General features: G+C 34.8%; 1 protein-coding gene across 1 annotated transcript; it reads right to left on the bottom strand.

The window, feature by feature from the left end:
- Positions 1-8,944: 8,944 nt before the first annotated feature.
- Positions 8,945-15,752, bottom strand: LOC133312181 (sucrose synthase 2). Its single transcript, XM_061513337.1, has 16 exons — positions 15,643-15,752; positions 15,064-15,147; positions 14,834-14,966; positions 14,186-14,337; positions 13,840-14,032; positions 13,502-13,620; positions 13,142-13,358; positions 12,930-13,025; positions 12,662-12,835; positions 12,033-12,149; positions 11,716-11,882; positions 10,909-11,133; positions 9,971-10,292; positions 9,635-9,879; positions 9,408-9,546; positions 8,945-8,974 (listed from the first exon to the last, which is right to left on the bottom strand). Exons 1-16 carry the CDS (start codon positions 15,750-15,752, stop codon positions 8,945-8,947), a joined length of 2,523 nt encoding a protein of 840 aa, XP_061369321.1.
- Positions 15,753-16,112: the final 360 nt, after the last annotated feature.

Genomic DNA, 16,112 nt, shown 5'->3' with positions numbered 1-16,112 from the left:
CCTGAAGATGTTGACAGCTGGATAAAGAATGTCCTGGTGATTTGATAAAATAAAGTCGACAGGATTGCAGATCCGAGCTTCGTGAGAAAATAAAGTAGTAGATGAGGTCTTCTGGAGAGGATGATGTGTTCCAAAATAGAGAGTGATGGAGATTCTCATGATATATATACTTCTTGATTCAAGAATTTCCCTTATTCAGCAACCAAACTCGTTGGTGATATGAGTGTATGATAAATAATGCCCATGTGAAATCAAACAGCCTTGAGATTTTAACAGCTGAGATGAAGATGTCTTGACCGTATAATAATAATAAAATAATGTTGTAGATGAAAGCTTCAAGAGAGGATAATTGTTCCTAGAGAGAGAGGTGATGAAGATCCTGCTGATAAATTTATATGCTCTTTTCTTTAACAACAAAGCACAACGATATGAATGTGTAATAAATAATGTCCAGTGACTTGGGTCTTTGATGTCCGATTGCTCCAATTTAAATCCTACAACAACTAGTATAATAATGTATAAATGACGATAAAAATGTGCCTAGATGGGAAGTTGGCCAGGCGCCGACCTAATGAGGAGATTTTTGCCGAGGGGTAGCGCATCTCGGACTTTGTTTACCGGGGGTGAGGATCCTCCCGGCTTTCATAATTAATTACCGGAGGTGAGAACCATCCCAGCCTTCGTAATAAATTTCGGGGGTGAGAACTTTCCCGACCTTCGTAATTAATTATACCGGGGGTGAGAACCGTCTCGGCTTTCATGATTAATTACCGGGGGCGAGAACCGTCCCAACCTTCATAATTAATTACCGATAAAAATGTGCCTAGAATGTCTTGATGATCTGACAAAATAAAGTTGACAGGATTGCAGATCCGAGCTCCGTGAGAGAATAAAGTAGTAGATGAGATCTTCTGGAGATGATAATGTCTTCCAAAATAGAGGGTGATGGAGATTCTCATGATATATATATTCCCTTCTTCAGCAATAAAACTCGTTGGTGACAAATAATGTAGTAGACGAAAGCTTCTCGAGAAGAGGATGTGTTCCCAAAGAGAAAGAGACTGAGAGTCTTCATAGATGATAAATATGTATATTCCTTTCTTTAACAACAAACTCGGCGATATAAATAATGTATGATAATAATGCCCAGTGACTTGGGTCTTTGATGTCTAGTTGCTCAGATATGTTGCTCTATGACCTGCGATAGCTAAAATAATAGCATTTAAAGATTCTTAAAAATGTCGGCCATCTAGGACTTTGGCCGAGAGGTAGTACATGCCGAACTTTGTTTTTCGAGGGGTAGCACCTCCCGGACTTTATTTACCGGGGGTGAGGATCGTCCCGGCCTTCATAATTAGTTACCGGGGGTGAGGACCGTCCAAGCTTTTATGATTAATTACTGGGGGTGAGAACCGTCCCAACCTTCATAATTAGTTACTGGGGGTGAGAACCATCCCGGCTTTCGTAATTAGTTACCAGGAGTGAGAACCATCCCGACCTTCGTGATTAATTACCGAGAATGAGAACCATCCTGACCTTCGTAATTAGTTGGTGTGACTCCCAGTAAGCCAAAGTATTAGCATATTAAGCAATGTCCTTAATATAGAAATAAATAAACTAATATATATATATATATATATATATATATATATATATATATATATATTGTGATAAGAATCTATATATATATATATATATACGTGATATGTTATTCTACTTACTATTTTTTTTTGTTTACTTTTGTCTACCACCCTCCAACACCATTGGATCAAAATCTCAACTACATTTATTATTTTTCTCTCTTATTGAAATTCTGATCCAATAATGTTGAAAGGTGATAGACAAAGATAAGCAGAAAAAATGGTATATATATATATATATATATTGACGAGGATCTTCGTCCATGGTGACGATGGATATTTGCTTTGCGCGGACTTCAAGGCGAGAAAGTAACACCAGCACACTATACATTTGCTTATCAATTTCTTTCCTTAGCTTGGTTGCGTGGGCTCTACTAGCATTTCAATTTTCACCTAATAGACCATTTCCTCCAGCTTTGTATTGACATATACACTGTGGAATTGCTTTGCTATGCGAAGATTTACCCCGTGGATACGGATTCCGAAAATGGAGGTTCACGTGTATGAGTTACTATTTTCTATATGCAAGGACACGGGACACGATACGCCGACACGTAAATTTTAAAAAATGTCATATTTGAACATGTTGTGACACGTTTTGATATTAAATAAAATTTTTAATATATAATATAATTTATATTTAATACATATAAGAGTCCATAATAAGTCATATAACCAATCAAATATTTAAATTTTATAATATAAATATAAATATAAATAAATTTTCGTACTTTGTTAATTTTTCATGTCAAATTTCATAACAGAAAAAAATTAATTTATAAATTATTTCTTTTATATTTAGTTAACAAAATAAAATAAAATATATTTAAAAAAAAACGTGTCCGAGCGTTGACTGCGTGTTCAAAAAAGTTGACTGCGTGTTCGAAAAACGTGTCGAAACGTGTCGGAGAGTTGACTACGTGTCCCCAAATGTTGACCGCGTGTTGGACGCGTGTCCGAGCGTGTCCGTGTCGGACAAGCAAATTTTTTCTCACGGAGCGTGTCCTTGCTTTGTAGATTATTTTGAGCAGGAGTGGGTCCCATAATTGCCTCCAATTTCATGTTTCTAATTTCATGTACTGCAGTAACTTTAAGAAGTGGACCCCACGATGGATACTGCAGCTAGCCTTGAGGGGACGTTTGGTTGAGGAGAAATTTTTTGAATACTAGGGAAATGTAATTGATAGAAAAATAGTTGGAAAGTGAGTTTGGTAGGAAAATGTAAAAAAAGTTGTTTGATTGGAAAAAATTTTACTGGAAAAATTTGATAAATATTATAAAATCTATGTTTGGTTTGAGTTAAAATATTGATAGGAAAATAGTATAAAATTACAATTGTAACCCCAAGTAACTTAAACTCATATAAAACAAATTGGATTTTGCATTGTTAAAGGATATTATTTCCAACAACTTCAAGCTCCGATTTTTATGCACCCATTTCAGCCCCACGAAAGTCAAATCATCAAAAATTAAAACACCCACCCACCCACAGTGACACAACCAAGTCTGTGTCCCCTATCCATGTTCTATCACCGTCGGAGACTGTGCCTGTGGTTCCACAATTGATGGTGAAACGATCCTCTGGTTCGTAAGCTTTGATTTGTGTGATGAGGTGAAAGAGCAAGATGAAAAGAGAAAGGTAGAGGATGGTGGTGGTACTATTGAAGCTCGTGTTTTTTTGAGACTCGAGTGTTTCAATGAATGTGGTGAATGATTGAAAAGTTATGATGAAGTGGTCATGGTTTGATTAGTTGTAGTTTGCAGGACCTTTTGGAATCTTCATTTTTGATGCTTGACGGAGAACTCAGCAAGGAGAAGAAGCAGAGATTGTACGCCATTTTTTTGTTGCAAAAGACAAAATCAAATTCATCTCTCTCATGCTCTATTGTGTGCCATTTGCGTATGACATCTCTCTGTGTGTCTGAGGTTAAGATAAAAAAGGGTATTTCTGTCACTTACTTATTTTCTTTTATCCATTTAGCTGGTTTTTTCAACAATACCACATGGAGAATGACATTTCTTCTATGGGTTTTTGATCAATTTTTTCAAAGAACTGACAAAAGATGGGGAACTCAGTTTGCTTGGTAAATTTTTAAAAACTCTGAACCAAACATTGTTTTCTTATAATGCCACTTACTGATGCATAGGTATCTGATCAGAAATCTTGAACCAAACGCGCCCTTAGGGAGTGTTTGGTTTAGGGTAAATTTTATGAATAGTAGGGAAATAGTTGGAAAGTGATATAGGTAGAAAAATGTAAAAAAAGGTTGTTTGGTTGGGAAATATTTTATTGGGGAAATTAGGTAACTTTTTTTAAAATCTATGTTTGGTTGTAGGTAAAATATAGATGGGGAAATTAGGTAAGTTTACGAAAATAACCCTGTTTGTACAATATTTTTATAGTGGCATGCTACTTTACCCGTACAGATCAAGTCTAATCCCAATGTTTCCGCTCTGCAACCTTAACATTAGTATACACTTGGTTGCAGCAAAACACATAGGGTAGCTCACTGAACAGTGCCACTGCAGAAAGTTTTAACAACTCAATAGAATTTTATTTAAAAAAAAATGAAAATAAACCATTAACGATATTCCAAATTGGGTATGAAACATAATACCCAATTGACCTATAAGCTGAAGGACAAGGTAAAAAACAAAACTTTATCGAGAAAAGAATGGAAAGTGAAGCCACCCACCTGTAAACCACTACCGATCATGCGATTACCGATGCCGACAACCTTAATCTTCGCGTTATCTTCATACGAGAAGGAGCATCTCACCGATCGCAAACGAGGACTGAGGCGTTGAGCATTTATTGTTTTTCTCAGGTTGAGAGAAACAGAGGGTGAGGGAGACAAGGGGTACGCTCGTCTTTGGCTTTGTTTAGGGAGTGAGAAATTGTCGAGGTTTTTGGCAATACCACCTACGCGAAGGAGTTCTTTGGCTGGCTTTTTGAAGAGAAATACCTATGCATCTATGTTTCCTATGAATCACATCACTGAAGCATGGACACGCGGTTTGAATTTTTTTTTTCGTGTCGGACACGTGTCCAACACGGACACGCTTCGACACGCTCGGACACGCGTCCGACACGTGATCAACATTTGGGGACACGCGGTCAACTCTCCGACACGTTCCGACACGTTTTTTGGACACACGGTCAACTTTTTAGGACACGCAGTCAACGTTAGGACACGCTCGGACACGTTTTTTTTTAATTTTAATTTTATTTTGTTAACTAAATATAAAAGAAATAATTAATAAATTAATTTTTTTCTGTTATGAAATTTGACATGAAAAATTAACAAAGTACAAAAAATTATTTATATTTATATTTATGTTATGAAATTTAAATATTTGATTGATTATATGACTTATTATGGACTCTTATATGTATTAAATATAAATTATATTATATATATTAAAAATTTTATTTAATATCAAAACGTGTCCCAACGTGTCTAAATATGACATTTTTTAGAATTAACGTGTCGGCGTGTCGTGTCGTGTCCCGTGTCCTTGTCCGTGCATCATAGAATCACATTTAGGTGGCTAAATCAGGAACCACAACAAACCAAACGTACCTTTCTTATATTCCCATTCATCAGATATCTATCATTCTCAACATTTACCCTAAACCAAACACCACCTAGATGTCTGACATTCATTAAAGAAGATAGTACCTTCTAAAACGTATTTGGTAAGGCATTTGAAAGTGGACCCCGCGAGAATGCACCGATTGCATGTTTTATCTTTGCATCATCTCTATTTGCTTGGGTTTGCCTGAATTTCAAGATTGCAATTGTCAAATTTGTCACCAAGCTAATGTCGAACTGCTCCTTGATAAAAAGAAGTTGAACGTTGTGCATAAGGCATTGAAGAAGTTGGTGGCGGTGCTTGTTTTTCCGGTGGTGGCGGTGGTGGTTCCTGGAGCTTTATGGTCTGCCCTCTCTCTAGCGCCTTTGGCGACCAGCAAATGTTAAAGACCTGATGATGAGTGTCTGCTGATTTAGTTGATCTGGTCGCCTTGCATTTCGTGGTGATCGGTTAGAGATTTTGAGCTAATGGTGGCTTTTCTTCTTGCTTTTCTGGTCGGTATCCTGGTGATCGGTTGGAGACTTGAGTTGATGTTGCTTACTTTCCTTCTTCGTTCTATAGATCTGGGTTTTCCTTCTTCTATTGGAGAAGAGTCTAGGACTGAACCTTTGTGGGTTGTTAAACTGGGAAAAAGCGAGTTCATAGCTTTCTTTGAACTTCCGGTAAAGAAATGGGAATCTGAGTTTGCCGGTTCTCACAGACGGCGCCAATGTACTTACTGTGGTACATAGATGTCTCCTCTGGAGGGTAAAGTATATTGATATAGAGGTGTTTATAGGGACCTTGGTAGAGACCAAGCCACTAGTGAAGCTTCCCATGATGTGCATAAAGGGGGGTGTGAGAGTGGCTAGGATGTCTCTCCATAGTCACAACAGTTGAAGCTGAATGGAGGAGAAGAAGCCCCTTCCTCAATGTGAGAGGGAGTATTTAGAGTTGAAGCCTGGTCAACCTAGCTAGCCTGGCCTTTTCAGGCTAGGCATGCTAAACCCCCGCCGATGTGCAGGGGCAGCCTTGTACCTTTGGAAGAAGGGGAACCCTAAGTATTAGTAGTGGGATTGGACCCAGTAGTGGGCCTATGCTTGTGCGCTATACAAAACATTAAGTTTTTACGTTTTCGACAACAATGAAGTTTCTTGCTATTCGCACAACCCAAATGGAGAAAGAAATTCACGCATCTACGAAACTAATTCCGATGACAATTATCCAATTCTTCAAATTATAGATTTTATATCTAATATTTTACATTAAATAATAAAATTTATAAATTAATTAATTAGAATTACACATTTCTAATATTATAATAAAAGTTATAAACTCATGAAAATTATAAATTTTTATTATTCAGTCTATACTTTTATTTCTTATTTATAATTTTAAAAGTTAATCCCTCAATTTTAAAGCAACATAATATCAAAATAGTATTTCATATATGGGTTTTATTATTCGTATGTTACATAAAAAGGAAACCATTTCCTACACTATAAATTCATGGCGAATCTCATTTTATTTTCTCTCTCTCCCCCTGACATTGGACCCCACTTGTAAAAATAAATGTGTTTGAGATTAGGGGTGTTAATCAACCGATCTAATTCGATTTAATCCGTGGTGACCGAATCGAAAAATCCATAATCGAATAAACCAAAAATTGAAAAATTGAAAATCGAAAAAAAACTGCAAATTTTAATTGGATTGGATCAGTTTTCGGATTAGTTGATGAAAACCAATCCAATAACCGATCCAATATATTAATTCCCTTCTACTTACTTGGGCCTTTTTCCAATCATAGCTCAAAAATTTCTAAACCCAAGTTCCACTAACTCATCAACTAAACCCAGAAAAAAAACCTAGTTATATTTAATCAACAAAATTCCATCTGTGTAGAGCTTCATATCTCATTACTATAAAAAAACTATATTATTGTTTATTGATACTTTTGTATTTCAAAAATATATATTACAAAGTCAATATATACAAAAGATCTTATTTGCACAATAATCATGAAACAAATTTTAGAATTTTCAAAAAATCGAAAATCTATCCAATCCAAACCGAAAAAATTGGATTGGATTGGATCGAATTTGAAAAAAAAATTCAAACCGAATTGATGATCACATGATCAAACCGAAGGGATTGGATAAAATTAAGCTTCCAAAACCAATCAAGACCGCGAACATCCTTATTTGAGATAATAGTTTTCTCCTACTGCATGAAAAAACTATTACTCTTCATATATATATATATATATATATATATATATATATATATATGTATATAAGGATAGGTTATTCTACCTACCATTTTTCTGTCTTCCTTTGCCTATCACTCTAAAACACCATTAGATAAGAATCTTAACTAACATTTATCTTTCTCTCTCTTATTGAAATTCTGATCTAGCAATGTTTTAGAGTGGTAGTCAGAATATATATCTAAAATTGATGTATGTGTAACAATGACAAGTGTATGATTATAATTCCTTATATTTAATGCTTTCACCTTTTATATGATTATGATTCTACACATTAAATGCTTTAACCTATATATATGAAAAATTGTCACCGTTGTACGTAAAGCGACGACAGAAAAATCGAACTATATACATACATACATATATATATATATATATATATATATATATGGTAAAATCATTTTTGCAGCTGCTTTACGTACAACAACGATATGTGTAAGATTATGATTTCCCGCATTTAATGCTTTTATCCTTTGTATGGTTATGATTCCCCACATTCAATGCTTTCAAGTATATATATGGAATTTCGAAAGTATTAAATGCGGAGAATCATAACCATACAAAGGATGAAAGCATTAAATGTGGAGAATCATAACCATACACCTGTCGTTGATGTACGTAAAACGACTGCAGAAATGATTTTACCTATATATATATATATATATATATATATATATATATATATGAAAAAAATATTTCTCAAGCAGCTTGAGATATGTTTATCTCCGTCTATCTCAAAACTACGTCGTTTTGTTTATTTATTTCCTTATATTAATTGATTCCCTTTGAATAGTTATGATTCTTTTTTTTTTCTTTCTTTATCACCATTGATCCGTTTTTGTACGGTTATGATTTAGTAGCCGGAGCAGCTTGAGAAATGATAAACCCTATATTAGTTTGAATTGAATGCAAACCGATTAAATTGGAAGCAAAAGGTGATTTTGGGCTGTACAAATTCTTTGCATTTTATCTATCTATTTATGGATCGATTAGTCTGATTCAAGTCGAGCCCGATAGAGATATAGAAGAGTTTTGTCACATCTACAAACTCAAAATTATTAGTTAATCTTTGCATTTTATCCATCTATTCATAAATCGATTAGTCCAATTCGAGTCGAGCCCGATAGAAGAGTTTTGTCGCAGCTTCAAACTCAAAATCATTAGTTAAGCTAAAATAACCCTTTAAGAGTTGATTCACATGTTTGGTAATGGTTGTACCAATTCTTAACCTCAAAGATTATGATTTCAAGTTGAATTCTACCGTGTGCAATCATTTGAAGGCTTGTCTCCTAACGAAAGAGTTCAGTTTGTTCTACATTTTTACTCAATAAACAAATTTACAAAACATAATTCATCCATATGCCTATCACAAATCTACACATATAGCATTGTCATTAGTTTTATAAGCAAGCTAAGCACTGAGCACCAGTCAGAAAAGCTCCTTCAGTGAAGTCTAAAGTTGCTAATTGACTGCCAGAGGAACTGATTTTGTCTGAAAAAACAAAAGGCAATGAAACATCATCAAGATAATTATTTGTTTCATTCTAAACGGAATTTCAAGAATTACTAAAGAGTGGTTAATTATGAAAATAAAGCTGTGCAAGTAGGAATCAGCCTTTTCAAATCGTTATAGCTTCAAATAACAAAGACTTGAAGCACAAGACTCACTCCCAAAACAGATGCATTGCACAGACAACTATTTAGAGATAATTGCTATCCATTAAAGTTATTTCAAGAGAGACCAAATTGATTGTACTCAAAGAAAAAGGAAGAACTAGAAGAAAAAAAAAATGGATAGGAAGAGCTACTATGACCAATAACCTTTACTCATATTAGAATGAGAAAAGGACACATGACAATCTCTTAGACTAAAGGACATAAAACTTGAACACAAAAGAGCTTGTAGAGAGGGAAATGCAACTTACCAAATCCCGGAACTTAAGAGTGTAAAACATCTCCAAGTACCGTCTAGTTTCTCTCCTCTCAAGCTTAGATACATGCTTCCAGAAGCCATAAACACCAGCTAAAGTCAGTAACCTCTCAGAGTATATCTTCCATGTATACCTATAAAATAAAATAAAACAACAAAAAAATTCAGTTTCTAAGTAGAGCAACATTCATCTTTTAAAATGTGCACCTAGTAAAATCAGACCTCTCATGAATGCGTCTAAGCCCTGCATCAGAAATCTTGTTCCAGTAGCCGGAATCACTCTGGCATTTCTCAAAAAAGTTCACTAAAATTGCAGCAACTTGATCAGGGTGATGTGGGTCAATATGGAATCCAGAAATGCCATGCTCAATTATCTCAGCAGGGCCACCATGACAAGTGGCAAATGTAGGAAGACCACAAGTCATAGCCTCTACAACTGTTAGGCCAAACGCTTCATAAAAAGCAGGCTGCAACATGTAACAAGAACATGGTTGAATATGCTTAGCAACTAAACATAAAAAAAAAAACTTCAAAATGAAACCTTTATCTTTCTCATACCTGAACAAAAGCACCTTTCACATCAGCAATATAACGGTAGAGCTCCCCATTACGAGCACGATTCATTTGGGCCTTTATCCAACGAAACTGGCCATGCAAGTTATATTTTTCTATGAGACCATGCATTTTCTCTATCTCCCCCATTTCTTCTCTATCCCTAGACTTGTGTACATCAATGTAACCACCAACTACCACAAGATTCACTAGCTCTCTCAGCTTGGAGCTTTTACCAAAGCATTCAACAAGCCCTGTCAAATTTTTCACTCCATCAAGTCTTGCCATAGAAAAGACAATAGGCTTTGATCGATCATTTAACAAGCCACTGCATCAGCAAAAAAAAAAAAATTAAAAAAATTCTTCCATCACTGTTACAAGAACTGCAAGAGATGTTTTTATTTAACTCGATAGAAAATGCATTCCATAAACAATTTACCTGCTCCACTTAGCCAGTGCAATTTCAACCAAGTATAGATTTATGATAAATGCTGTATATTCAAAACATATGAAACTACAAACCAGTAAACTTTCTTGATAAGTATGACATGATTGATATATTAATTATAATATTAGGAGAGTTAAAATGGTCCAATTTGCAACTGCATGATAACAAAGCAAATTTTGGTTTGGCTAACCCTGTTTTCCATTGGATTAACTGTATTTTTTTGTTTCTTTTTAAATTTTGCAAAGGCCACTTTTTTTGCATTATTTACACAATCATCTGTCTTGGAGAAGAGGCTGAAATAATAATAGTTATTTCAGTTAGGTCACTACATATATAGTGATTAATACAACTGCTATCAATTTGAATTTTAAATCTCCAAGGTAGACATATATTTAATGATGACAGTGCATCAAAGTCAACTTAAAAAGCAATAGAGGAAGAGAACAAAACATGTCTCTTTACCATGCAAAATTTTACTTTATTGAAAAATACTCACATGTGCTCTTCATTTTGTTCAGCACCATATACCAGTTTTTCAATCGAAACATGTAAAGAAGTTAGTCTCTTTTCTCTGTCTGAGTAGGGAAAATATATGCACATGTCTGCACCTGGAGACACAATATTAAACTTGGGATCAAAAACATCAATGCCATGAACAACACGATACAGTCCTGGAAGAGTGAAGGCAGTGTGGCTCTCATATTGTCCAACATTATTCTTGCTGAGGCAAAGCAATAAACAATGTCAGGGATAATGTGATAGGTAAATCAAACAGTATATTTAGAAAAATACGCATGGTCAACTGAAGAAGTGCAAAGCATTACTTTATCAAATGCTACACAAATATGTCAAAGAACTAGCTAAATACATAAGGATTTCATTCCAGTCAATTACTCTTTGGTCATGACTAAGTTTTATGTAAAATGAAAAACAGAAATTTTACATCACTATTACCTAGATTTGACATTTATTATCTAATAATATTAGGTGGGAAAATTTTGATATGCATGATCAGTAGCATAACTGCTTATAACTTTCTGTGCATGCCTCTATATGTGTTTTGTGGGGGAGGGAATGTATCACAAGGGAAACCAAATCTTTAAGAGACAAAAATTGAAATTCTTACATCATGGCAGGATGATCCGAATTAGAGTACTATTCAAAAGATGACATGATCAAGTAAAATATTATATGACATTTATCTTAAAATAAAATGAATCTTTGATACATTGATTACCAGTTTGATGAAAACAAATGACTCAATATTTATTTTGTTTTATATTTTTAGAAAAAGAAAACTTACCTTCCTGCAATTTCTTGGTAAGTGCTAGTGATTATAAAGTCCGCATTGTTCATTGCAATAAGGTCAGCTGTGAATTGACAAGAAAAATGGTACTTGTCTTCATATTTTTTCCAATATATATCAGAATCTGGATACTTTGTCTTCTCCAATGCATGAGCTATGTTGCACTACATGGAAAGTTCAGTAAAGACAACATAATAAAAGATGGTTAAGTTTTGCCATCTATCAAGGCTAAAAAAGCAGGTATAATCATGACAAATAAGTTGATTGATCTTTGTATTGCATGATAATGACTTGATGTTAAAGTATCAGCACACCTGTGTGATTCCTAGCTTATAAGATAATAAGGTTGCAACAAGATTTCCATCACTATAGTTGCCAATTATCAGATCTGGAACTCCTTGTAATTCAGCAGCAATTTCGTTTGACGCATCCTTTGTACAGAGAAAGAGATAGTCATATTCCAAAAACCAGAAATGCCATTAGACTATGCAGACAAGACATAAGATTATTGAGTGCTCCTTATTTTTACCTTAGAGGAGAAGGAAATGATAACTAATGAAATGTCTTCAACCTAGACTGCTGCTTGCAGGCTAGATTGTGGCATATAAGGTCAACAATGGCTCTGCCTCCTGGACTTCTAGCACATAAATTAAAAAAAATAAAAGGATCCCACAATTTTGAAGTTTATTATCACATAAATCAAACTTGCACTGATATCATTTGACAAAAATATATGTCCAAATGTTTTATCTTTTATTGACCAGAAATAACTTAGTTTCTAGCATACATCCAAACTTTCAATTGGATCAACTTTCGCACAGTTTGTCTGAAAGAGTAGCCATAATAGCCAATCCTAATTCCTAAAGCAAGATAAATAATAAAATGTAAATGTGGAAATAAAAGGCATTTAAAAATTGGGATTTAAGCATTTGCTGGTGCTTACCTCTGCAAATGTCTCTAGATAAGGCCACACTTCAAACCTTGAAATCCATTTTCTCAAAATTCCATTATTAGTTCTAAAAGGTACTCGCAGTATGTATGTGTGCTCAGTTCCACTAACTCTTTCCAGTCTCTGATTGCATGTTGTCCCTTTTGCCTCTGGTATCAATCTTGTAACCTAAAAGCACCAAAAGGGTTTCAATAAAATGTGATGCTAATGTTTCATTTGTTAAATCTATAAGTGCAATGGGAGGACTTTTGGAATCATTTACTATCAGAATTTTGGGAGACACATCTAGTCCTTGCTTTTGAATTCTGAGTAGCATCTCATTTTCCAAAGCACGCACTTGATCAAGTATATAAACAATCTGTCCATCATTTCATACTATTACTAGCAAGCTAACATCATAAGCACAATGAACAAGTTTTCAATTTCAATTGTAACTAACATCACATTGATAAGATAAGACTTATAAAATAATACCTGCCCACCAGTGTCAGGCAAACCTAAGACATTTGCTTGGCCAAAGTAACCATGTGGTGATACAATTACAACATTGAACACCATAGGAATTCTTCCAAGAAATGTTTCTAAGGTGTTTGGATCAGGAGCCTGAAGGATGTCAAGTAGAAGATGCACCATTTCTGATACCCTATGTGCTGTATCACCCCAACCTCTCTCGAATCCCAATCCTTGTAATCTACACCCAAATAGTGAAGGAAAAAAATAATATCTACTTCTAATGTATCCAGTAAATGAATAGTCACTTCTTCATTCAATTAGTTAGCTCCAAAACCAAGGAAATTTCAGAAAATGACATCAGTTTTAGAGATTCTTACTTACTCATATTCAAAGTCAGAATAGGGTGTATTTGGTTGAAGCTTAGAAAGGAGTTCTTCTGCCTTTGCCAATGAAGATTGGAGCTTGGATATATTTCGAATGCGGTCATTTAGCATCATTGCCTGCATAATACATTGGTAATAGAAATATAATTACAAATTTACATCCCTTGTGAAGGTTGCACCTAGTTGAAGCAACATTCTGACACGATGCATAAACTATGATAATGTGGCATTTTAAGATTTCCGTGCATAAAGCAAAATTGCTGAAAATAATTATCACTGTTTCTAAATGATTGAATACTACTTTCATCAAACCAAACATATAATAGATAAACTTACTTGGCCATCATATCTGTGTGCTCGAAGAAATGCAAGGAGAGGGTCCAAACTTTCTTTGTTACGGAACATGAATGATGACAGATGACGGTTGAGAAATTGAACTCCATTACCAATAGAGGATGATTGAGTTGGCCGAGGGAACGTTGCATTAAATGGCTCTAAATCAAGTTCAAGCACATAATTGTCATTGCATCTGTACAAAAAATCATGTTATAATTACATTCGTCCATGAAGCCAAATTTAAATTATAGAATGCAATTCATTTAGTTTATTAAATACTTTTGTTGATGGTGTCCTTCAATGTCTATAATGAATATAAGGTTCACATAACAGAGATAACCCTTACTGTCCATCCACAAGTTCTTCTTTGAATCGAAGATATTCTGCAACACTCAGATTATCCACATTGAGTTCAAAGACATTAACACGAACATACTCCCAAACACCAGGTCTTGGACGCAAAGCTATAGACACGAAAGGAGGTAGAACTATAGCTTCCTGTGACAACAGGAACAACAGGTTTTAAAAGCTGCAATAACAAGGAAAACTCAAGAAACTTCAAGTATCATCAATCATGATGAGATTTCACACGTTAACAAAAATGTTAAAAAGATGTAAAGAACCAATCAACGAGCTTATATTAATGGTTTTATATATCTCTAACATGTTCCTTATTCACATGAGCTTGAAGAATAATAATGCACAAGTCCACCTACCTATGCTAAGAAATTCTACAAGAGAAAGTTGAGGCGGTGAAGATCGAACAAAGTTGGGGCGATGAGGATCGAACTCGTGATTACTTGATCACGGAGGCTCAGATATCATATAAAGAACCAATTTAATCCAAAATGAGATGAGATTATATTAACGGTTTTATGTATCTCTAAAATAGTGTGTAGCTAATTTCTTATGTTTATAATGATTTAACTTTGATAATACATGGAATGGAAGAAAGATCCCCATTAGTAGTGTGAGTGTGATGTAGCAAATTCACCTTAGCAGATTCAAGCACTTTGGAAAAGGGGCTATCTTTGAGTTTCTTCATCCCTTCATTCTCTTTGAGAATCTTTTCAACCTCGTCAAGTAGGTCATGTGGTTGAAGTATTCCTTTCCCGTGAGCGACATACCTTTTGCAACAAAAGAAGACTTACTTGTAACACAAGTACTTAACATCATGCATGAAGAATTTAAGCATACCCAATTGCCAAAATCACAAATTTACACCTGGAGAGAAGAGAGATCATCTCGTTGCGGTAACAAGAGATAGTATCTTGCACTCTATCGCTCAAGCTGGAAGCTCTATCGAATCTGTAAAATGGCATGATTATTTGGTATCAGAAACTCAAATGAAAATGGCAAAAACAGGGTGAAGCCAAGGTAATGCAAAGTGAAAAGGAAAGTGAGACAGAAGAAGACATTGGAGATAAAGTATATATTTATAGGGGAAGTGAAAGAGAGGTGGAAGAGGCAACAAAGAGAAAGGAAATGAAAAGAGTGTAGAAACTGCCATTGTTGTTTGGTTCTATGAATAGGCACTTGGCACTTGGAAGGAAGAGGTGGCTGCACTTGCTTGCAGTGACACAAAATGCAGCTTTGTTTCTTTCTTTCCCTTGTAATTTAAATTCTCAAACGGTGGACTTTGTTTTTTTATAACGTTGTTATTGTTATCGCTTCTGCAACCGAACCAAACAAAAACAAAGTCTTAACAATCTTTTTTTCAGACAATTTTTAGACTTGGCCACAAGTTTTTCTTTGACCTCTTAGCAGTATCAGAATTTGATAACTTTGCTCTAACAATCAAACTTCAATCCAACCTCCCATAACACAATCGAAGTACGTAATGTCATTTTCAAATCATATTCCCATATTACTATAGATTCTGCCTCAATGGTTAAAGCTGCATTGTTCTCCATTATCCACTTAACAGTTTGCATCCCAGATACTATGCCATGCCACGGATCATATATGTTTTTGAGTAAATACCTTCTTTTGTCCCTAACAAATTTCACGAAGCTCCTTTTGGTCCCCAACAATAAAAAAGGCTTTTTTGGGTCCTTAATTTTGAAAAAAAAAGTGCCATGTTTATCCTTGTGTTAGTTGGCATCCAACGGCCAAACGAACGGAGCACACGTGAAACGTTAATTTCCTGAGTCACTAACGTCACATGTAACACTCCGTTCTAGAACCGGTTTTTTAACATCGCATTATGATATTAAGTGCAGTTACAATCACATGAGTTTAATTAAAATCCGGTTAAATTTTTCTTTTTAAAA

This window comes from Gastrolobium bilobum, unplaced genomic scaffold (genome assembly GCF_033153095.1).
Source record: "Gastrolobium bilobum isolate Gb01-03AN ecotype WA unplaced genomic scaffold, APGP_CSIRO_Gbil_v1 utg16099, whole genome shotgun sequence".
In the NCBI taxonomy this organism is placed as follows: domain Eukaryota; kingdom Viridiplantae; phylum Streptophyta; class Magnoliopsida; order Fabales; family Fabaceae; genus Gastrolobium; species Gastrolobium bilobum.
This window is presented reverse-complemented; position numbering and strand designations above follow the sequence as displayed.

What these genes read in the sequence shown, in the direction of transcription:
- LOC133312181 (XM_061513337.1), bottom strand. Translation starts at nt 15,752, where the DNA reads ATGGAGAACAATGCAGCTTTAACCATTGAGGCAGAATCTATAGTAATA. An exon ending in TGCCTGACACTGGTGGGCAG is followed by an intron (nt 13,026 to 13,141) that starts GTATTATTTTAT and finishes AATGATGGACAG; the next exon opens with ATTGTTTATATACTTGATCA. An exon ending in TGTCTCCCAAAATTCTGATA is followed by an intron (nt 12,836 to 12,929) that starts GTAAATGATTCC and finishes TGGTGCTTTTAG; the next exon opens with GTTACAAGATTGATACCAGA.